This window comes from Xenopus tropicalis, chromosome 4 (assembly GCF_000004195.4).
Source record: "Xenopus tropicalis strain Nigerian chromosome 4, UCB_Xtro_10.0, whole genome shotgun sequence".
NCBI lineage: Eukaryota > Metazoa > Chordata > Amphibia > Anura > Pipidae > Xenopus > Xenopus tropicalis.
Window position 1 is genome coordinate 150335928 of NC_030680.2, and position 24077 is coordinate 150360004.

Genomic DNA, 24077 nt, shown 5'->3' on the forward strand with positions numbered 1-24077 from the left:
TGAAAGCTCAGACTCAGGCACAAGGCACTGAGATGGCGCCTACACACCAATATTACAGCTACAAATACATTTGTTGGTTGAAGAATAAAATGTTAAATGGCAGAGGGAATTATTTGCTGCGTAACAGGGTCATTTAGAGATAAACAGCCCCATAAATATCATGGCAGGGTCCCTTTAAAGGAGAAGGAAAGTTACAATCACTGGGGGGGGGGGGGTGCTTAAGAGTTTGGCGATTGTAATGGCTTACCTGAAACCCCCTGTTGGGAAAAAACGGCTAGGGGTGTACGCAACAAAGGGTTCCTCTCCCTCCCTCAGTTTTACATAAGTTGTGCCTTTAGATAACTTCCCCTTGATGTAATATAGGTTGCAGTCTCTTTAGACTGAATAAGGAAAATGTGCTTATAACAGTGTAAAACCTTTTCAATAAATAACAGATTGAGATAAAATTGCACTCACATTTTAAAAAGAAAAGCAAAATCTCTAATAAGTCTCTCCTTGGAGGGAAGTTATTTTAAGGGCACATAAAACGTGTAAGTAGCCACTCACTACCCAATGGTTGACGTTAATCCTACGGAGGTCAAAGGAGAACACAACCAAAAACTTAATATGTTACTGGTGCGGGGGAGTTAACTACGGGGCAGGCAATACAGGTATGGGATCCGTTATCAAGAAAGTTCCAAATTACAGAAAGCCCATCTGCCATAGACTCCATTAGAAGAAAATAATTCTAATTTTTCCAAATGATTCCCTTTTCTCTCTAATAATAAAACAGTACCTGTACTTGATCCCAACTAAGATATAATTACCCCTTATTGGGGCAGAACAGCCCTATTGGGTTTATTTCATGGTTAAATGATTCCCTTTTCTCTGTAATAATAAAACAGTACCTGTACTTGATCCCAACTAAGATATAATTACCCCTTATTGGGGCAGAACAGCCCTATTGGGTTTATTTCATGGTTAAATGATTCCCTTTTCTCTGTAATAATAAAACAGTACCTGTACTTGATCCCAACTAAGATATAATTACCCCTTATTGGGGCAGAACAGCCCTATTGGGTTTATTTAATGGTTAAATGATTCCCTTTTCTCTGTAATAATAAAACAGTACCTGTACTTGATCCCAACTAAGATATAATTACCCCTTATTGGGGGCAGAACAGCCCTATTGGGTTTATTTCATGGTTAAATGATTCCCTTTTCTCTGTAATAATAAAACAGTACCTGTACTTGATCCCAACTAAGATATAATTACCCCTTATTGGGGGCAGAACAGCCCTATTGGGTTTATTTAATGGTTAAATGATTCCCTTTTCTCTGTAATAATAAAACAGTACCTGTACTTGATCCCAACTAAGATATAATTACCCCTTATTGGGGGCAGAACAGCCCTATTGGGTTTAAATGATTTTTAGTAGACATAAGGCATGGAGATCCAAATTACAGAAAGACCACTTATCCGGACAGCCCTGGGTCTCGAGCATTCTGGATAACAGGTCCTATACCTATTTATATGATTGACACCTAGGATTATTAAATGCCTTTATAACAGGTATGGGTGTGTTAATAAAAAGAGTAATTTGGGTTTCATGTTTAATTTAAAAAGCTGTATAATAAAAGTCCTTTTAATGTCTGGGTGACAGGTCCCCTTTGAATTATTTTTTTTTTAGTATTATGTATTGAGTCTGTCTATCCGTGAGCGCCGGTTACTGCTTACACGTATGTGTGTCGGTCTCCCGGCACAGAGTGAGGGGCCCCTGGGCACGCTGACAGCCCATTCCCGGCAGTGTGTGTGCCGCTTGCCCTACTTACTGACCATCTGTTTATCCGACCGGCCCGACGGGAGAGCCGCTCTGCTCTGTAGCCAATGGAATGCACCGGGAACAGTGCCTGTGCCACTCAGTGTGCAGAACGACACGCGAGTGAGTGCAACTGTAACTCTCTGCACAGAAATAGCAACAAATATCTCCATATTCACCAACATAACACTTTAACTTGTGGGTTGGCCAAAGGGGAATAGCCACATACATGGGAACAAGTTCACTACACCATAATGTTATTTAGCAAGGCCCCCCAGGAATAAATATCATGATTATCACTAGTCTGTATACGTGAGCTCACCTGGGAGCTCCTGATGCTCCTGAACTACACATCCCTGCAACATTCTTTTTCAGCAATAACTGTACCATGGCAGGTTCTACATACCTCGTCTAACCCACCTTAAAGGACTATGAAAGGTTAATATAAATAAAAGTAAGTCTAAAGGCATTCTTTTTAAGTACTTACTGCATATCTAAATTCCCAGATCCCTGCTTGCTTCTCTGAGATATGGTGCTGGCAGCCTACAGCAGTGTGAAGCCTACAGTGACATCACTGAAATCTCTCTCCCCTTCCTGTAGGTGCCAGCGGCAGCCTTCCTATTCTCTGAGCATGTGTGTAACTTGATCCTGTCTGCTGTTCTGAGCTACACATGCCCACCAGCCAATCAGAAGTGGATCTGGCAGAGGGGGAGGGGGGGGGAATGAAACACATGTGCAGTATGAAGCAAGGAGGGAAAGGAAGGGAGAATACCTTTTTAGAGATGGCTGCCTGTTCTAGAAAATGTGAGTAAGTGTGAGTGAGTAACTATGTGATTAGGTGAGTCAAAAGTGGGGCGTTTTTACTAAACAATAGGAGGGCTATGGGGCAGTATGCTTTTTACATTTTGACTTGCATTCTCCTTTAAGTTACTTTTAGTATGTTATAGAACAGCCTATTCCTAGCAATTGTTCAGTTGGTTTTCATTACTTTTTTTTCCTTTATATAGTTTTTGAATAATTTGCCTTCCTCTTCTGACTTGTTTCAGCTTTCAAATGGGGGTCACTGACCCCGGCAGCCAAAACCTATTGCTCTGTGAGGCTCCAGTTTTATTATAACTTATTTATTACTTATCTTTCTACTATTCATATTCCCATCTCTTGTTTAAACCACTGGCTGGTTGCTAGGGTAAACAAGACCCCAGCAACCAAATAGCTGCCAAAATTCCAAATGGGAGAGCTGTTTAACAAACAGCTAAATAACTGAAAACCCATAAAAAATTAAAAAAAAGTGAAGACCAATTTCAAATTGTCTTAGAATATCAATCATATTAAAAGTTAATTCAAAGGTGAACTACACCTTTAAGCTATAAAATGACCTATTCTAAGCAACTTTTCAATTGGTCTTTGCCTTCTTCCAACTCTTTGCAGTTTTTAAATGGGGGTCACTGACCCCGGCAGCCAAAACCTATTGCTCTGTGAGGCTCCAGTTTTATTGTTACTTTTTGCACCTTTCTATTCAGTCCCCCTCCTGTTCATATACCCAGTCTCTTACCAGGACCACTCCCTGGTTGCTAAGGTAACTTGGACCAGAGAGGTGCTGAAATTCCAAACTGAAGAGTTGCTGCACAAAAAGCTAAATATTACAAAATCACAAATAAAAAATTAAGACCAACTGCAAATTGTTTTAGAATGTCACTCTATACATCAGTTTAAGGTGAACTATCCCTTTAATTTTCACACAATTTTCTCCCCAGCAATATATGACTGCGGTTCCAGCATTCCATGGTACAGGTATAGGTATATGTTATCCAGAATGCTAGGGACCTGGGGTTTTCTGGATAAGGGATATTTCCTTAATTTGGATCTCCATCCCTTACGTCTGCTAAAAATCATTTAACCATTAAATAAACCCAATAGGGTTCTGCCCCAATAAGGGGTAATTATATCTTAGTTGGGATCAAGTACAGGTACTGTTTTATTATTACAGAGAAAAGGGAATCATTTAACCATGAAATAAACCCAATAGGGCTGTTCTGCCACCAATAAGGGGTAATTATATCTTAGTTGGGATCAAGTACAGGTACTGTTTTATTATTACAGAGAAAAGGGAATCATTTAACCATTAAATAAACCCAATAGGACTGTTCTGCCCCCAATAAGGGGTAATTATATCTTAGTTGGGATCAAGTACAGGTACTGTTTTATTATTACAGAGAAAAGGGAATCATTTAACCATTAAATAAACCCAATAGGGCTGTTCTGCCCCAATAAGGGGTAATTATATCTTAGTTGGGATCAAGTACAGGTACTGTTTTATTATTACAGAGAAAAGGGAATCATTTAACCATTAAATAAACCCAATAGGGCTGTTCTGCCCCAATAAGGGGTAATTATATCTTAGTTGGGATCAAGTACAGGTACTGTTTTATTATTACAGAGAAAAGGGAATCATTTAACCATGAAATAAACCCAATAGGGCTGTTCTGCCCCAATAAGGGGTAATTATATCTTAGTTGGGATCAAGTACAGGTACTGTTTTATTATTACAGAGAAAAGGGAATCATTTAACCATGAAATAAACCCAATAGGGCTGTTCTGCCCCAATAAGGGGTAATTATATCTTAGTTGGGATCAAGTACAGGTACTGTTTTATTATTACAGTGAAAAAGTAAACCATTTTTAGAAATTAGAATTATTTGCTTATAACGGAGTCTATGGGAGTTGGTAATGGAACTTTCTGGATAACGGATTTCCAGATAAGGGATCATATACCTGTACATTTAACTCTGAGCTGGTGCTGACAGGGTGGGGGGGGCGCTGCCAGTCTGTGGGGGCAGTGAGTGCAGGAAACGACTCCCACTGCTTCTCCCACAGAGTTCAGCTCAGTATTTCTAGGGCTGTTTAAGGTAAAACCATTAGGTTTCTGGGTCTGTGGATACGGTTTTAGCAGCAGATCTGATTGACACACAAATAGCAGAAAGGTTATTTATTACTGGGAAATGTAATCATAGTTCCCAGGTAAAGATATTTTTGAACTGCAAATTACAGCACCTAAACTAACAGGAGGGACATGGGCACTCTGGCTATGATTAAACTACAGTTCCCATCAGCCTCAGCCAAACCCAGGTCCCCTCTTCTGTAAAGTATTGTTCTATTGTAATTATAGCCCTGCAATTATATCCTCAGTCTACAGAGTATCAAAGGGGAAATCATTTAATGGTTTGTTTTCCACAGTAATAACAGATGAGCCTGAAACAATGCACATAATTGACCATTTGAGGTGTGTTAATCAGCTGGCTTCTGCTACATTGTATTAGGGCTCAGAACCAGCAGTGGGGAGAACATAAATATCCAGAAAGACACTGCTGTCAATAGCAAGGCCATTTACCCATAACTATAAACCCAGTGAGAATGAGGAATTAATGGATATTGGGGAGTTGTATCAGGAGTCAGAACCAGCAGTGCAGGGAAGGGAAAGGGACAGACACAGTGACAGTTACACATAACTATAAACCCAGTGAGAATGAGGAATTAATGGATATTGGGGAGTTGTATCAGGAGTCAGAACCAGCAGTGCAGGGAAGGGAAAGGGACAGACACAGTGACAGTTACACATAACTATAAACCCAGTGAGAATGAGGGATGAATGGATATTGGGGAGTTGTATCAGGAGTCAGAACCAGCAGTGCAGGGAAGGGAAAGGGACAGACACAGTGACAGTTACACATAACTATAAACCCAGTGAGAATGAGGAATGAATGGATATTGGGGAGTTGTATCAGGAGTCAGAACCAGCAGTGCAGGGAAGGGAAAGGGACAGACACAGTGACAGTTACACATAACTATAAACCCAGTGAGAATGAGGAATGAATGGATATTGGGGAGTTGTATCAGGAGTCAGAACCAGCAGTGCAGGGAAGGTTACACATAACTATAAACCCAGTGAGAATGAGGGATGAATGGGTATTGGGGAGTTGTATCAGGAGTCAGAACCAGCAGTGCAGGGAAGGGAAAGGGACAGACACAGTGACAGTTACACATAACTATAAACCCAGTGAGAATGAGGAATGAATGGGTATTGGGGAGTTGTATCAGGAGTCAGAACCAGCAGTGCAGGGAAGGGAAAGGGACAGACACAGTGACAGTTACACATAACTATAAACCCAGTGAGAATGAGGAATGAATGGGTATTGGGGAGTTGTATCAGGAGTCAGAACCAGCAGTGCAGGGAAGGGAAAGGGACAGACACAGTGACAGTTACACATAACTATAAACCCAGTGAGAATGAGGGATGAATGGACATTGGGAAGTTGTTCAGAATGGCAATATTATGAAATATAAAGTGTTTGGGTTGAGTTCCCCTTCAAACCCAGTCCCAGGGTAACACAGGGCACATATGGCAGACTCTGTATATCCAGATAAACTCACTCTCCTTGCTCCTGAGAAGATCGTTCCCAAGTGTCTCTGCTTCTCTCAGCACCATTATCCGTGCTCCGTACATTGCAGGTTATTATGATAATACTCTGTATATACAATCATCGCCCACTCGCTTTCTTTCCTCTGACTTAGTAGAAACACTGCCAGGTCCCCATATTTACTTTAGCAAATCTTATGTGCCGTACTTAAGCCATTTTACCTTCAAATTTATTTTCCATTTCAATTTGTCTAATAGCGGCGTTGTAAGCCTCCATCTTGTCTCAGGCAGGCTGCCCACAAGCTCCCTATTCACCTCTTACAGCCCCCCATTTTGTTAGAATTCTCTTAATCCTAAAAGGAGGCATTACTTAGTGACCAGGAGTGGTTTACAATATAAAATATTGTTGGATGAACTGGACCCCCGTACTAAGCACAATTCAGCAGGAACAGCCCCCTAAGTTTGCTCATAGCCTGTACAGAGAGATACCATAAAACTATGGCACATAGGGATTCCCCTGTACTAAGCACAATTCAGCAGGAACAGCCCCCTAAGTTTGCTCATAGCCTGTACAGAGAGATACCATAGAACTATGGCACATAGGGATCCCCCTGTACTAAGCACAATTCAGCAGGAACAGCCCCCTAAGTTTGCCCATAGCCTGTACAGAGAGATACCATAAAACTATGGCGCATAGGGATTCCCCTGTACTAAGCACAATTCAGCAGGAACAGCCCCCTAAGTTTGCCCATAGCCTGTACAGAGAGATACCATAAAACTATGGCACATAGGGATTCCCCTGTACTAAGCACAATTCAGCAGGAACAGCCCCCTAAGTTTTCTTATGGTCCACAATCTGGATTATGAGGGTTCCCCTAAAGATTAACCCATGCTAGCACACATGTCAGAGCCACAGGTCCCCATTCATAGCACAGAAGAGGGTTTATTATTTTGTCCCTATATATAAAGATGTGGGGCCAATAGCAGGGCCGGCCTTGTATCCAATGATATTGCCTGAACCCGTTAACCGTTTCCATGCACCTGAAGCTAATTAGCATGTTAGCTCGTTAATGCAGGCGCCACTTGTCCCTGCACAATATTGATTAGCATTTACTTTGCTTAAGGTTAATCACCGCGAGCCGAGCCCCTCGGGCGCCACCTACTCCCAGATCTCGCTCTCGCCGTGCTGCCGGGGAAATCTGCATGGAGATCAGCGGGTTTAACCTTGAAATGTTGTGTTTTCTGATAGAGAATGCGGGAAGGGACAGCCCGAAATGCATGAAATTAGCACGTGTGTCTCTCAGAGAGTGCGCATCTGCCCCGGGACCTTCCTCCGTGACAGTCACCCCTTGGCCGATCCCCCCCCACAGCTAATGGGATCTATGGGACTGATCTGGGAGTATTTCAGAGCTTGGGATATATATCTGCCCCCTGCAACTGCCTCTGGGGGGGGGGGGATAGGAAAACCATGCTTTGCACTAGGGGCAATTAGAGTGCCTGCGTTAGGATTGGGGGATACACCTAATGTGGGGGGCAGAGAGTTCAGCACAGCCCTGCACAGTGCATTTCCCATAAGTCCCGATATAAAGGGGAATGTTGGGGGGGATACACCTAATGTGGGGGGGGTGCAGAGATTCCAGCACAGCCCTGCACAGTACATTTCCCATAAGTCCCTATATAAAGGGGAATGTTGGGGGGATACACCTAATGTGGGGGGCAGAGGGTTCAGCACAGTCCTGCACAGTCCTGCACAGTGCATTTCCCATAAGTCCCTATATAAAGGGGAATGTTGGGGGGATACACCTAATGTGGGGGGGTGAGATTCCAGCACAGCCCTGCACAGTGCATTTCCCATAAGTCCCTATATAAAGGGGAATGTTGGGGGGATACACCTAATGTGGGGGGCAGAGAGTTCAGCACAGCCCTGCACAGTGCATTTCCCATAAGTCCCTATATAAAGGGGAATGTTGGGGGGATACACCTAATGTGGGGAGCAGAGAGTTCAGCACAGCCCTGCACAGTACATTTCCCATAAGTCCCTATATAAAGGGGAATGTTGGGGGGATACACCTAATGTGGGGGGCAGAGAGTTCAGCACAGCCCTGCACAGTGCATTTCCCATAAGCCCCTATATAAAGGGGAATGTTGGGGGGATACACCTAATGTGGGGGGCAGAGATTCCAGCACAGCCCTGCCCAGTGCATTTCCCATAAGTCCCTATATAAAGGGGAATGTTGGGGGGATACACCTAATGTGGGGGGCAGAGAGTTCAGCACAGCCCTGCACAGTACATTTCCCATAAGTCCCTATATAAAGAGGAATGTTGGGGGGGATACACCTAATGTGGGGGGGCAGAGATTCCAGCACAGCCCTGCACAGTGCATTTCCCATAAGTACTTATATAAAGGGGAATGTTGGGGGGATACACCTAATGTGGGGGGCAGAGATCTCAGCACAGCCCTGCACAGTACATTTCCCGTAAGTCTCTATATAAAGGGGAATGTTGGGGGGGATACACCTAATGTGGGGGGGCAGAGATTCCAGCACAGCCCTGCACAGTGCATTTCCCATAAGTCCCTATATAAAGGGGAATGTTGGGGGGATACACCTAATGTGGGGGGGCAGAGATTCCAGCACAGCCCTGCACAGTGCATTTCCCATAAGTCCCTATATAAAGGGGAATGTTGGGGGGATACACCTAATGTGGGGGGCAGAGATCTCAGCACAGCCCTGCACAGTACATTTCCCATAAGTCTCTATATAAAGGGGAATGTTGGGGGGATACACCTAATGTGGGGGGCAGAGATTCCAGCACAGCCCTGCACAGTGCATTTCCCATAAGTCCCTATATAAAGGGGAATGTTGGGGGGATACACCTAATGTGGGGGGCAGAGATCTCAGCACAGCCCTGCACAGTACATTTCCCATAAGTCTCTATATAAAGGGGAATGTTGGGGGGATACACCTTATGTGGGGGGCAGAGAGTTCAGCACAGCCCTGCACAGTGCATTTCCCATAAGTCCCTATATAAAGGGGAATGTTGGGGGGGATACACCTAATGTGGGGGGCAGAGAGTTCAGCACAGCCCTGCACAGTGCATTTCCCATAAGTCCCTATATAAAGGGGAATGTTGGGGGGATACACATAATGTGGGGGGCAGAGAGTTCAGCCCTGCACAGTACATTTCCCATAAGTCCCTATATAAAGGGGAATGTTGGGGGGGATACACCTAATGTGGGGGGCAGAGAGTTCAGCACAGCCCTGCACAGTGCATTTCCCATAAGTCCCTATATAAAGGGGAATGTTGGGGGGGATACACCTAATGTGGGGGGCAGAGAGTTCAGCACAGCCCTGCACAGTGCATTTCCCATAAGTCCCTATATAAAGGGGAATGTTGGGGGGGATACACCTAATGTGGGGGGCAGAGAGTTCAGCACAGCCCTGCACAGTGCATTTCCCATAAGTCCCTATATAAAGGGGAATGTTGGGGGGATACACATAATGTGGGGGGCAGAGAGTTCAGCCCTGCACAGTACATTTCCCATAAGTCCCTATATAAAGAGGAATGTTGGGGAGATACACCTAATGTGGGGGGCAGAGAGTTCAGCACAGCCCTGCACAGTGCATTTCCCATAAGTCCCTATATAAAGGGGAATGTTGGGGAGATACACATAATGTGGGGGGCAGAGAGTTCAGCCCTGCACAGTACATTTCCCATAAGTCCCTATATAAAGAGGAATGTTGGGGAGATACACCTAATGTGGGGGGCAGAGAGTTCAGCACAGCCCTGCACAGTGCATTTCCCATAAGTCCCTATATAAAGGGGAATGTTGGGGGATACACATAATGTGGGGGGCAGAGAGTTCAGCCCTGCACAGTACATTTCCCATAAGTCCCTATATAAAGAGGAATGTTGGGGAGATACACCTAATGTGGGGGGCAGAGAGTTCAGCACAGCCCTGCACAGTGCATTTCCCATAAGTCCCTATATAAAGGGGAATGTTGGGGGGATACACCTAATGTGGGGGGCAGAGAGTTCAGCACAGCCCTGCACAGTACATTTCCCATAAGTCCCTATATAGAGGAATGTTGGGGGGGATACACCTAATGTGGGGGGGTGAGATTCCAGCACAGCCCTGCACAGTGCATTTCCCATAAGTCCCTATATAAAGGGGAATATTGGGGGGATACACCTAATGTGGGGGGCAGAGAGTTCAGCACAGCCCTGCACAGTGCATTTCCCATAAGTCCCTATATAAAGGGGAATGTTGGGGAGATACACCTAATGTGGGGGGTGAGATTCTAGCACAGCCCTGCACAGTGCATTTCCCATAAGTCCCTATATAAAGGGGAATGTTGGGGGGATACACCTAATGTGGGGGGCAGAGAGTTCAGCACAGCCCTGCACAGTGCATTTCCCATAAGTCCCTATATAAAGGGGAATGTTGGGGAGATACACCTAATGTGGGGGGCAGAGATTGTAATCCCTGAATAAGGGGGGAATCTGGGATATATGGGATATATATATAACAGCAGGACTATGTAATGAAGGCAGTTGCCATGTGGTTCTGCTAATTGCTGTATTTTCTAATTATTACATGAAATGGCCCAACATCAAACTATTGTACGGCAGCCGCTACATCAAGTGCAATTCCCATCATGCCTTGAGCGAGCCGCCCATATCCGCTCCCACATTGCCCCCATATCGCTGTATAAAGTGCCACACTGCAAGGAAGTATAAGGGGGCAGGAGTTTGCAACAATGCACTGGTGCTTTCCAGTTGCCATGTCTCTTGCCCATAGCAACCAGTGGAAATCCTAAACTAATAATAAATAAATCGGATTATCTTTCCCCGGCTGCCGTACAGGTTGGACATATGTCTGCATTTCCCCTGACAAGCTGATCCGCGTCCCTTTCATGCCGATGTTCTGAATTAATGAGAAATCTACAGACTGGCGGGGAGCGGGGGGGCACGCAACTGGTATTTATAGAGCGCGATTATACCCGCGCCTTCCCCTCTCTGCCATCACCGTATCGGCTTCTCCAAAGCCCGGCGCCAATAATGATGTTTCGAGAGCAAATAATAAAACTGCAATTAATGTCAAGAAAAATTAACTGTTTTTGCTAAATCAATACAAAATGGACCTTTAAATTCTTAGTAAGTGCGTCGGCTGCGGCGAGATGGATGGAGCGCCCCGGCGGCATACTAATTAAGCTAAATTACCCACATACTAAGGGCCGTTAGTGGGAACCTGGGACTAGCGCCACCTATAGGGGGGCAGTAGATCTAGGGTTCCCCTGTGCCAATGAAAGAAATCTGCTACCTGTTCAGGATTTTGGGGGTTAATAGAGCAATTCATCCATGGGGTGGGGTATTGGCACCAGGGGTAGGGGGTTGCCATAAGTTAAAATCAGGCAAAGGGGCTGGACCAATCATGTCTGGGATGGGCCTATAGTGCTGGGGGCAGGACCGTAGTGGTGGGTGCGGGGGGAACTGACATAATTGGGTTTTGGTTATAGGTTGGTCAAGCATTGTGCACCCATTGGCTACAGGTAAGTAGTCTGTGCATGTAGGTGACACACAGAGCAATGGTAATAAGTACTTGGGTCACATGGTTCTAACAAAGGTGGATTAAGGGTAGGTGTCCTGGGCCCATGTCTTATTCTACGTGACCATATTCAGTAACTGCAGCCCTGACCCAGGCTCCATAGACACGGCCACCTATCAGATCTCTCTGGGACAGGAGCTGGCGCTGTGATTGGATAATGCCAATTGGAGCTCCCTATAGATCCTCTCAGGTCCCTGTCTGTGTTTCAAATGAGGGGTGGGCGTGTCCTAACGGACCCTGCCAGAAGCACAGTAGGAGGGGGAGTAGCCAATCACAGCCCTGCACAAGCACAGACAGGCTTCAGTTCCCAGATCAGGTAAGCCTAGCTGCTGATTGGTTCCTATCCTACAGTGCCGCCGGCCCCCCCTGGGAAAGGGGGCAGCAGGAAGTGGGACAGATGGGCGGGGCTAGTGGGGTTTTGGGGGAATTTCTCAATAATTCAGCACAAAACACTACTTTTCATTGGCACAATATACTTTTTCACACAATATGTCCCTTTTAAACCCATAAGAGCCAGATCCTTATTTATTGCCCTTTGTTACAGATTGTGCCCCACTCTCGGGGTATTAGAGCTTTGCAGGGAGTACCGGGTCCTGTTCTGTACAAGGAGCCCAGTTAGGTGCAGTTTCTAGCAAGGCTGGGGCAGCATTGCCACTTGGGGTAATTCTGTTGTTGCACCTTAACCCTTGTGCAATGTAGCAAGGCTGGGGGTCAACACTTGCCCGGGAAACGATTGTCGGGGGTAATAAGATGTATTATACCAACTGCCCTAGCCAAAAAGGAGCCCCAGCCCCAGGCTCTGAACATAGTGGGGGCTGCAGAGCCCAGATTTGTTCAGTCAGCGGGGGCCCTCCTCCCAGGGATCCCCCCCATGCAGAAGGCGGCCGTTGCCACTGAAAGAGTTAAAAGCAGCAATGGATTTCCTATAGATCCGCCCCCAGGCATAAAAGCTTTGCCCTAAATATTAATGAGTGTAACCAAATCCTCGCGCAGAGCTTGCACTCCGGCTATAGATTTCCTGTAACGGCGCTTCCTTCATTCCCGTGCCCCTGAAATGTGCCCAATGGGGCGTTCTGTTAGATATCACTCCTAGCGCCTGTCAGTAATCTGCCTCCTGATTGGCCAGTGCCTGTATCATCCTATTAACCATTATCCCCCACAATTATGAGGAATAAAGAAGCAGAAATAAATAGCTGTAAAGTGCAAATGCCATTCCGATACCGATTTACCCCCGGCTACAGGCTTGTTGTAATAATTAGTAATGGAGACGGGGACCCCCAGTCCCACAACTGGAACCCCCCAACCCCATGATTGGGAAACAGCAGGAAATGCATTTACCAACACTGATCTAATTAACTGTTCCACATCATTGTCACGTGTAATATCATTTGTATTAAATTAGCCTTTTCCCAAGAGAATAAGTCCCTCTTATGATGAGACCACACTCAGAATTTAAAGGACAACTAAAACCCTCAATATCAAAATGAAAGTTCACCTTAAAGGGGAACTCAACCCAAAAACTGTCATTCTAAGCAACTCCCCAATACCCATTCATTCCTCATTCTCACTGGGTTTATAGTTATGTGTAACTGTCACTGTGTCTGTCCCTTTCCCTTCCCTGCACTGCTGGTTCTGACTCCTGATACAACTCCCCAATACCCATTCATTCCTCATTCTCACTGGGTTTATAGTTATGTGTAACTGTCACTGTGTCTGTCCCTTTCCCTTCCCTGCACTGCTGGTTCTGACTCCTGATACAACTCCCCAATATCCATTCATCCCTCATTCTCACTGGGTTTATAGTTATGTGTAACTGTCACTGTGTCTGTCCCTTTCCCTTCCCTGCACTGCTGGTTCTGACTCCTGATACAACTCCCCAATATCCATTTATCCCTCATTCTCACTGGGTTTATAGTTATGTGTAACTGTCACTGTGTCTGTCCCTTTCCCTTCCCTGCACTGCTGGTTCTGACTCCTGATACAACTCCCCAATATCCATTCATCCCTCATTCTCACTGGGTTTATAGTTATGTGTAACTGTCACTGTGTCTGTCCCTTTCCCTTCCCTGCACTGCTGGTTCTGACTCCTGATACAACTCCCCAATATCCATTCATCCCTCATTCTCACTGGGTTTATAGTTATGTGTAACTGTCACTGTGTCTGTCCCTTTCCCTTCCCTGCACTGCTGGTTCTGACTCCTGATACAACTCCCCAATACCCATTCATTCCTCATTCTCACTGGGTTTATAGTTATGTGTAACTGTCACTGTGTCTGTCCCTTTCTCTTCCCTGCACTGCTGGTTCTGACTCCTGATACAACTCCCCAATATCCATTCATTCCTCATTCTGACTGGGTTTATAGTTATGTGTAACTGTCACTGTGTCTGTCCCTTTCCCTTCCCTGCACTGCTGGTTCTGACTCCTGATACAACTCCCCAATATCCATTCATCCCTCATTCTCACTGGGTTTATAGTTATGTGTAACTGTCACTGTGTCTGTCCCTTTCCCTTCCCTGCACTGCTGGTTCTGACTCCTGATACAACTCCCCAATACCCATTCATTCCTCATTCTCACTGGGTTTATAGTTATGTGTAACTGTCACTGTGTCTGTCCCTTTCCCTTCCCTGCACTGCTGGTTCTGACTCCTGATACAACTCCCCAATACCCATTCATTCCTCATTCTCACTGGGTTTATAGTTATGTGTAACTGTCACTGTGTCTGTCCCTTTCCCTTCCCTGCACTGCTGGTTCTGACTCCTGATACAACTCCCCAATACCCATTCATCCCTCATTCTCACTGGGTTTATAGTTATGTGTAACTGTCACTGTGTCTGTCCCTTTCCCTTCCCTGCACTGCTGGTTCTGACTCCTGATACAACTCCCCAATACCCATTTATTCCTCATTCTCACTGGGTTTATAGTTATGTGTAACTGTCACTGTGTCTGTCCCTTTCCCTTCTCTGCACTGCTGGTTCTGACTCCTGATACAACTCCCCAATACCCATTCATCCCTCATTCTCACTGGGTTTATAGTTATGTGTAACTGTCACTGTGTCTGTCCCTTTCCCTTCCCTGCACTGCTGGTTCTGACTCCTGATACAACTCCCCAATACCCATTCATCCCTCCTTCTCACTGGGTTTATAGTTATGTGTAACTGTCACTGTGTCTGTCCCTTTCCCTTCCCTGCACTGCTGGTTCTGACTCCTGATACAACTCCCCAATATCCATTCATTCCTCATTCTGACTGGGTTTATAGTTATGTGTAACTGTCACTGTGTCTGTCCCTTTCCCTTCCCTGCACTGCTGGTTCTGACTCCTGATACAACTCCCCAATACCCATTCATTCCTCATTCTCACTGGGTTTATAGTTATGTGTAACTGTCACTGTGTCTGTCCCTTTCCCTTCCCTGCACTGCTGGTTCTGACTCCTGATACAACTCCCCAATACCCATTCATTCCTCATTCTCACTGGGTTTATAGTTATGTGTAACTGTCACTGTGTCTGTCCCTTTCCCTTCCCTGCACTGCTGGTTCTGACTCCTGATACAACTCCCCAATACCCATTCATCCCTCATTCTCACTGGGTTTATAGTTATGTGTAACTGTCACTGTGTCTGTCCCTTTCCCTTCCCTGCACTGCTGGTTCTGACTCCTGATACAACTCCCCAATACCCATTCATTCCTCATTCTCACTGGGTTTATAGTTATGTGTAACTGTCACTGTGTCTGTCCCTTTCCCTTCTCTGCACTGCTGGTTCTGACTCCTGATACAACTCCCCAATATCCATTCATTCCTCATTCTCACTGGGTTTATAGTTATGTGTAACTGTCACTGTGTCTGTCCCTTTCCCTTCCCTGCACTGCTGGTTCTGACTCCTGATACAACTCCCCAATACCCATTCATTCCTCATTCTCACTGGGTTTATAGTTATGTGTAACTGTCACTGTGTCTGTCCCTTTCCCTTCCCTGCACTGCTGGTTCTGACTCCTGATACAACTCCCCAATATCCATTCATCCCTCATTCTCACTGGGTTCATAGTTATGTGTAACTGTCACTGTGTCTGTCCCTTTCCCTTCCCTGCACTGCTGGTTCTGACTCCTGATACAACTTCCCAATACCCATTCATTCCTCATTCTCACTGGGTTTATAGTTATGTGTACCTGTCAAGTTGGAAGAAGAAGGCAATTAATTAAAAAACTATAACAAATAAATAATGAAGACCAATTGAAAAGTTGTTCAGGATTAGCCATTCTATAACATACCAAAAGTTCATTTAAAGGCGGCCCACCCCTTTAATGTATAGCAAAGGGAAAGGTCGACCCCTGCAGCAGCTCAGCCACAAAAGATTCATAGAAACCTATGGGATTTTATTCCAGTGGACTGATGAATGAGACAGATGCCAAACCCAGGCCCCAATGCTCTGTCTGTCTCCTACATCAGGCTCTGTGATTGGGCGCAGCTACAATTATCTCTGTATGGGTGCCGGGGAGCAGATAAAAGCCTGTTCTGTATGTATGAAGCAGATTATGTCACTTTGCCTCTCTCTGGATTGGCAGCCCATTCACTGGGCCCTTCACAAACACGGCGCTGACAATCGGCTGACTAACACATAATTATAGCATCCACGCGGCTGAGAGCGACTACAGAAAAAAAATCACTGGAAAATCCATAGAGTGAGCGGCGATGGAATGCACAGTAAATAAATGCACTTAGCTCTGTGCTGCACCTCTATATCCATCTCTCTGATATCTTCCATTTATTGTATACAGATGGGATAGTGTTCTAATCGCTATGGCACCTCCTACCCATATGTATAAATACAAATATACAGAGAGGGAATGTTCTGGGCACACAATAAGCTGTACCCCCATACTGTACTGTCTAAGGGAAACACTATGGCACCCCCTACCCATATGTATAAATACAAATATACAGAGAAGGAATGTTCTGGGCACACAATAAGCTGTACCCCCATACTGTACTGTCTAAGGGAAACACTATGGCACCCCCTACCCATATGTATAAATACAAATATACAGAGAAGGAATGTTCTGGGCACACAATAAGCTGTACCCCCATACTGTACTGTCTAAGGGAAACACTATGGCACCCCCTACCCATATGTATAAATACAAATATACAGAGAAGGAATGTTCTGGGCACACAATAAGCTGTACCCCCATACTGTACTGTCTAAGGGAAACACTATGGCACCCCCTACCCATATGTATAAATACAAATATACAGAGAGGGAATGTTCTGGGCACACAATAAGCTGTACCCCCATACTGTACTGTCTAAGGGAAACACTATGGCACCCCCTACCCATATGTATAAATACAAATATACAGAGAAGGAATGTTCTGGGCACACAATAAGCTGTACCCCCATACTGTACTGTCTAAGGGAAACACTATGGCACCCCCTACCCATATGTATAAATACAAATATACAGAGAAGGAATGTTCTGGGCACACAATAAGCTGTACCCCTATACTATACTGTCTAAGGGAAACACTGTGGCACCCCCTACCCATATGTATAAATACAAATATACAGAGAAGGAATGTTCTGGGCCCACAATAAGCTGTACCCCCATACTGTACTGTCTATGGGGATCAATATGGCACCTCCTACCCATATGTATAAATACAAATATTGCATGCCCAGGACATGGCTACTCATTATTCATTTATTTATATAGCACCAGCAAGATTTACAGGAAACGCTGCTTTATTATCTGCTATAGATAAACACCTGGATGTGTTCATTATGGCAGCACCCACACCAGCACATCATCACTCAGTGACATTAAGTTTTTTTTTCCCTTTAAACAAAAGGGGGCAAAAACTTTGCATATTTTAGATTGTAAGCTCTATGGGGTAGGGATCACCATCCTCTCGTCCTTTTGACAAAAAGGACAAGAGGATGGTGCTATATAAATATACATATTTTTGCCCCTCTTTTTATTGTCAAAGGTTAAGGGGAACTTCAGCCAAAAACGAAGGGAAAGGGACAGACACAGTGACAGTTACACATAACTATAAACCCAGTGAGAATGAGGGATGAATGGATATTGGGGAGTTGTATCAGGAGTCAGAACCAGCAGTGCAGGGAAGGGAAAGGGACAGACACAGTGACAGTTACACATAACTATAAACCCAGTGAGAATGAGGGATGAATGGATATTGGGGAGTTGTATCAGGAGTCAGAACCAGCAGTGCAGGGAAGGGAAAGGGACAGACACAGTGACAGTTACACATAACTATAAACCCAGTGAGAATGAGGGATGAATGGATATTGGGGAGTTGTATCAGGAGTCAGAACCAGCAGTGCAGGGAAGGGAAAGGGACAGACACAGTGACAGTTACACATAACTATAAACCCAGTGAGAATGAGGAATGAATGGATATTGGGGAGTTGTATCAGGAGTCAGAACCAGCAGTGCAGGGAAGGGAAAGGGACAGACACAGTGACAGTTACACATAACTATAAACCCAGTGAGAATGAGGAATGAATGGGTATTGGGGAGTTGTATCAGGAGTCAGAACCAGCAGTGCAGAAAAGGGAAAGGGACAGACACAGTGACAGTTACACATAACTATAAACCCAGTGAGAATGAGGGATGAATGGGTATTGGGGAGTTGTATCAGGAGTCAGAACTAGCAGTGCAGGGAAGGGAAAGGGACAGACACAGTGACAGTTACACATAACTATAAACCCAGTGAGAATTAGGAATGAATGGATATTGGGGAGTTGTATCAGGAGTCAGAACTAGCAGTGCAGGGAAGGGAAAGGGACAGACACAGTGACAGTTACACATAACTATAAACCCAGTGAGAATGAGGAATGAATGGGTATTGGGGAGTTGTATCAGGAGTCAGAACCAGCAGTGCAGGGAAGGGAAAGGGACAGACACAGTGACAGTTACACATAACTATAAACCCAGTGAGAATGAGGAATGAATGGATATTGGGGAGTTGTATCAGGAGTCAGAACCAGCAGTGCAGAGAAGGGAAAGGGACAGAGACAGTGACAGTTACAAATAATTTTTAGGATTGAACCCTTTAAACACAAGCAGAGGCAGTTTAACTGGAGGAATGTGGTGGATTTAATTCCAAGAAAATAAATGTTTTTGTTTGTATTAAAGCTATTTCCCCTTTCAAGCTAAATGATTCACTCTGTGGGGCATATATAAGTTGGGCAACTGATTGTGCCAAGCACTTCTAGTCGGGCCCCCCCACAACTTGCATTAAACAGCAGCATCCCTGATCTCTCCCACTATCTGTCACTTTACGTTAGTGGTGGAAGGGAGTTGTGCCGCCGGTGACACAGCCCTGCTGCTAACTGAGGTATCAAACCATATTTGTTATTTAATGACATCACTACATTTTTTAATGAATATTTCCAAGAAAAAGGGGAATGAGGGAAGATTATACGGAGAGCAGGGACCTCCCCCTAATTGAAACACTTTGGATCAGTCCATATTTATATAGGGCAAAGCTATAGACACTGCCTATAGACTGGTGGGGGGGCATTGGTTCCCCTGGCAGCCATTAAAGTGTAGCGACTGGGTACAAGGTGCACTCTGGGTACAGAGAATGCAGGCAAAGTTGCGCTCCTATGGCAGCTCCCTTGGCATCAGTCTGCAGCGCCCATTCCTGTGCCACCCAGCAGATCAGGGAGCAATTACAGACCCAGCGTCACATTATTTCACATTATAGAAGCTCCTGTCATTTCCCATCTCTTCCGTAAGGTCCGACCCCGCAGCAAAAATGCCACATTTTCTCTTTAATCCCAACAACAACAACAGACAGATACAGGAGCGTCTGCATCTCTCAGTTCCAGAAATAAGGTTGCTGGGAGTTGTTACAAGGATAATATAATGAGCCACTGTAGCCTATGGGGGTGCACAAAACATAGGCACAACATAGGAACATATTTGGGGGGGGGGGTTCAACCTTCTGGTTAAAATTAAGGACATTTACATGGGATCAAGGACAACCCCTTTTTTCATGAAATATGCCTCTTTATGCACTTAAGGGTACTGCCCACCAAAGGCAGGGGACCCCCGCAGCTCAGGATCTATAGTGGTCTCCCTAAATGCGCACCGGCTACTGATGGCACTGCTATTTCTCTCCAATGGGGGGCGCTAACAATGCTGCCGCCAATCAAAACCAAACATTAAAGGGGCCATATCACCCTTGCTCCCTACCTCATTTGCCCTCAATCTCTAGCCAATCATCTCTTTAAATCGGAGTCTGCGGCTTTAAAGGCACGGCACTGCACCATCGGGCCACCTACAGACTGGGCAGCATTGTATTGGGCCTGTAGCTGGCTATTTATGATCAAACCCTAGTTGCCAGGTAGGCATAATACACACACACAGTCCTTTATACCCAGTAAGGTGCAATTAAAGTGGTTGCCCAATGAAAAAAAACCCCAATACACAGTCATTTTCACTTATTTTAAAAGTTATTTATTAATGTAACTGAAACCAGCGTTTGTTTAGCCCTTTCTTCTACTTATGTTGCAGGAGTCAGGACCGGCAGTGCGTGCAGGGTACAAAAAAGGGATTGACCGATTAATAGAACTACATTTGCAAATAATGTTAGAATGATGGGATATTTGTTATTAGAAAGCTTTTATTCACTAGTCAGTTTTGGGGTTCATCACCTCTTTAAGCGCTTATGGCCTGCGATCAGCCGTCCAATAAGGGGGCAACCTCAAAGGATGATTAACTTAATTGGAAATGGCCTAAAAGTGTCATGAATTCATGAAGTTATTGTTCAGAGCAGGGTTGGTTCCGACTCCTGAGCAGCGCCGGAAGATGCCCCATATTGATATCGAGCTTATAATCAGTGTTTAACAACCTCATTACGAGCAGCATTAATTTGGAGTGAGCGACTCCCGAGTACAAACGTGGCTCCCCCCCCCCCTTTGGTTTATTGCCTGGCTGTGCGGCTGTGCACCGAGATAACCGGAATTCATTTCCCCTTATCAGGAATGATGTGCAGCACCAGGTCGCTGGGATTGGGGGGGGGGGGGAACTAATGCATCCGCACGTCCTGCAGAGGTGGCACAGAAAGCTGCAATCCTGCGCCTTTTCTACGGTGAACTGGTAGCACCAGAATGATAACAATTAAACCGTAACTTGCCTCGGAATGAACAGAGCAACCCCAAGATCTAGGGGGCAATTAGAAGCCCCTCTTCTTATCTGTTTGTATGTTTCCCTGCCACTCTAGCCCCCCATAGTGCAATGCAGGCAGGTAGAAGGAAACTCAGAAAGGGTGATAGATACATGGAACAGCCTTCCAGCAGACATGGTGGGGCTATTACAGTTAAAGCAGAGTATTTGGGCCAACTGATTCTTTACCACCAAAGCAGTCAGTCTGGTAATTTCTTGTACCTTACAATTAATCCTAATGAGTTAATTTGAGGCTGAACAGAAGACAAAGCCAGAGATAGAGAGCGGGGAGACCCCCGGCGGTGCCAGCTCCAGCTCCTGTAAGCAGGGTCTTAGCAGTAAGTGAGCACTTACCTTCTGCAGGAGCTGGGAACCCGAGTACTTGGCTGCTATCGATTTGATCTCGCCGCCAAATGCCGAGGCCCATAGCTTCACCCTGCAAGCAAGACACAGAGAGAAGCGTAAGCCGGCAGCAGCGGCAGCAGTTTGGCTCTTGGGCTCTGGAGCGAAACAGCTGAGATTTGTATTTTTGTACCAGCACAGCAAAGCCGCCGCAGTGGCAGCAGCAGCAGCAGCCTCCAACCCAGCAGATAAGGCCCCAGTTTAACATCTGCTGCAACGGCGACAAACCATTATCAGCCCTGATTGCTAGTTCTGCACCATTCGCTCGCCTTCCCGAAAAATACCCTTTTTTTTATTATTATTATTCTCCCCCCCCCCCCCTTGGTAACAAATGAACCGGAGGCAAACGGGCAACTGCGGCAGCCGAAAAAAACAAAAACATCTAGAAATGTATCGCAGGGTCGGAGACGCTACGGCGCCCGGTGTGCCGCATCAGTGCATTTCATGGGATGCTAACAGAGGAGGGGGTAATGGGGATAAAAAAATCTGCGGCAAACTTGGTGCACCGCGGGGCAAGTTCATGGCTCGTGAAATCCATGCAGCGCCGTTCACCTGTCACTTACATGGATAAGGGGATATGCTGCTCCGATCCGGCCGCCCCACCAAGCATGGCATTGGGGGCAACACAGAAGCAAAAGAAAGGAATCCACAAAGAATGGAAAATGGTCCCAATTTGGGGCATTTTGGTGGTCGCTCCTGATCCCAGGAATGAAAAGGAAAGGCAGCAGTTCCTCGGCAGAGTTGCTCGCTCCCTGGCTTTCCCCCTCAGCAGCCGGAGACTCGCAGAGATCAGAGTTGCCCGTTAATCATTGGGGCAACTGCTAAGAGAGTACCGGGAGTGGGAATTTGCAAACTATTGTGTCCTTGGTAACAGGAAGCGTGGCGGCAGCGGCGGTGGTGCTGGTGTCACTGTTGCAGCCGGAGGATGGAGTTGGAGGACTCTGCAGTGAGCGCTGCTCGCGTCTGTCTTCACTCCAGTGACCTCCTGGAAGCCCAAAGTGCCCTTAGCTGGAAGGAAGCAGACTCTATTGATTCCCAATGTGCAGCTGCCTTCGCTCAATTACTGCTCACTTCCCAAATGGAAAAAGCTGCCTAGAGGAGCGCTCCTTTATGCTCCCTTTCACCTCCAGCCCTCGGAGCCCCCTCTCCAGCCATGTGGAGCCGCTTCACTGAAGCAAAGGGCACATTAATGGGAAAGTGCTGACAATCGACAAGGAGAAATAAAAAAAAAAAAAAAAACAACTTATGGGAGATGGAGCGAAAGAAAAAGGGGGGGGGATTAAAGTCAAGAGGGGCAAGTACTAAAACGGAAAGGGGGGGTGTGAATAAAACAGATGAAGAGGGTCCGTGGCCAGCGAATCTTCATAGAGGGTTGCCCGCTGAATACTTGCCGGTGGTGTCAAGATAACAATGACTCCGGGGGGAGGCGATGGGGGGGGTTAGGATGACACAAGGGACAGTAAACACCCACCGTTAAGTTGTTTTCTCTCTTCCCCCCCCCACCCTTCCCAGTTCATTGGAAGCTATGCTGCAGAACAGCCCTTGCCGAGGAGGAGGCAGCGGCAGCCGGCACACTGGGAAAGTGAAGCGGAGGATGGAGCCCTCGCCGATCACTCATGGTGGGATCCGACCGTGCACTTTCGCTCGTTAAAGCATGTCCCCCCCACCGCCGCTCGTCTTATATTCTCCACTTCCAGGGTTCCGTTCCCCCTCAGCCGCCGGCTATACCCTGCACTCAGGCTGGGGTGGGGGGGGGGGATTAAAAGGCTTTCTGTAGGGAAGGAAATGCAGTATGGCTGAATCAATGCCGGATAAGTGACTCCAGCGCATGAATAAATCATTCATTTGGGAAGCAGGAGGAATCCCTGGGCTAAAGTCAGGGCTACATTACAAGCCGTCGGCCCCTTGGCTTCTCTTCTTTATTCATTTCTTGGCTACTTTTTGCTGTTTGTTGACACGGCGTGGCTCATTCCCCCTACCCAAGTCCAGGTCTGTTTGCCGGCAGCCGGGCATCGGCGCTAATGATGTTTGTAGAGAGACGGCAAATAGCATCGGGGAAGTCTCCCGTGTCCTGGAACCACTTCAGCTCTGCGTGCCGCTACTGCTTCCCAGCTGTGCCAGGCTGAATGCTGGGAGATGTAGTTCCGGTACCTATATCTGAATTAGAGAATCAAGTCAGATCTTTCAGTTCAGATGCATTCGGAATCGGACCATAATGAGGGGGGTAGTCAATTAATCATTAGGGGGATCACTATCTAATACTGGGAGCTCAGGGTTAAATCACTGATAAAGTAGTGAAGGACTGAAACTGACTTCCAGCAGGTGTGGCACAACCACAATTGCAAGAATATAATAAGGGTTTAGAGTTCATCTTCATTACTGTATAGCATATCCATTTATATATTTCCATTACTACATATGAAATCTGCTGTGTCATTTTACTTTCATATTGCTGTATTGCACTTCCTACCCATATGTATAAATACAAATATACAGAGAGGGAATGTTCTGGGCACACAATAAGCGGTACCCCCATACTGTACTGTCTAAGGGAAACACTATGGCACCCCCTACCCATATGTATAAATACAAATATACAGAGAAGGAATGTTCTGGGCACACAATAAGCTGTACCCCCATACTGTACTGTCTAAGGGAAAC

General features: G+C 45.9%; 1 protein-coding gene across 2 annotated transcripts in view; it reads right to left on the bottom strand.

The window, feature by feature from the left end:
• Positions 1 to 23559, bottom strand: part of cacna2d3 (calcium channel, voltage-dependent, alpha 2/delta subunit 3) — a 499906-nt gene extending 476347 nt beyond the window's left edge. For both annotated transcript variants that reach the window (XM_031901262.1, XM_031901261.1), the window contains exons 1-2: positions 21980 to 23559; positions 21369 to 21450 (exon numbers count right to left, since the gene is read on the bottom strand). In XM_031901262.1, coding sequence (XP_031757122.1) covers positions 21369 to 21450; positions 21980 to 22098 — 201 coding nt within the window. In that variant the 5' untranslated portion in view covers positions 22099 to 23559. The remainder of the gene's footprint in view (positions 1 to 21368; positions 21451 to 21979) is intronic.
• Between the last annotated feature and the right edge of the window lie 518 nt (positions 23560 to 24077).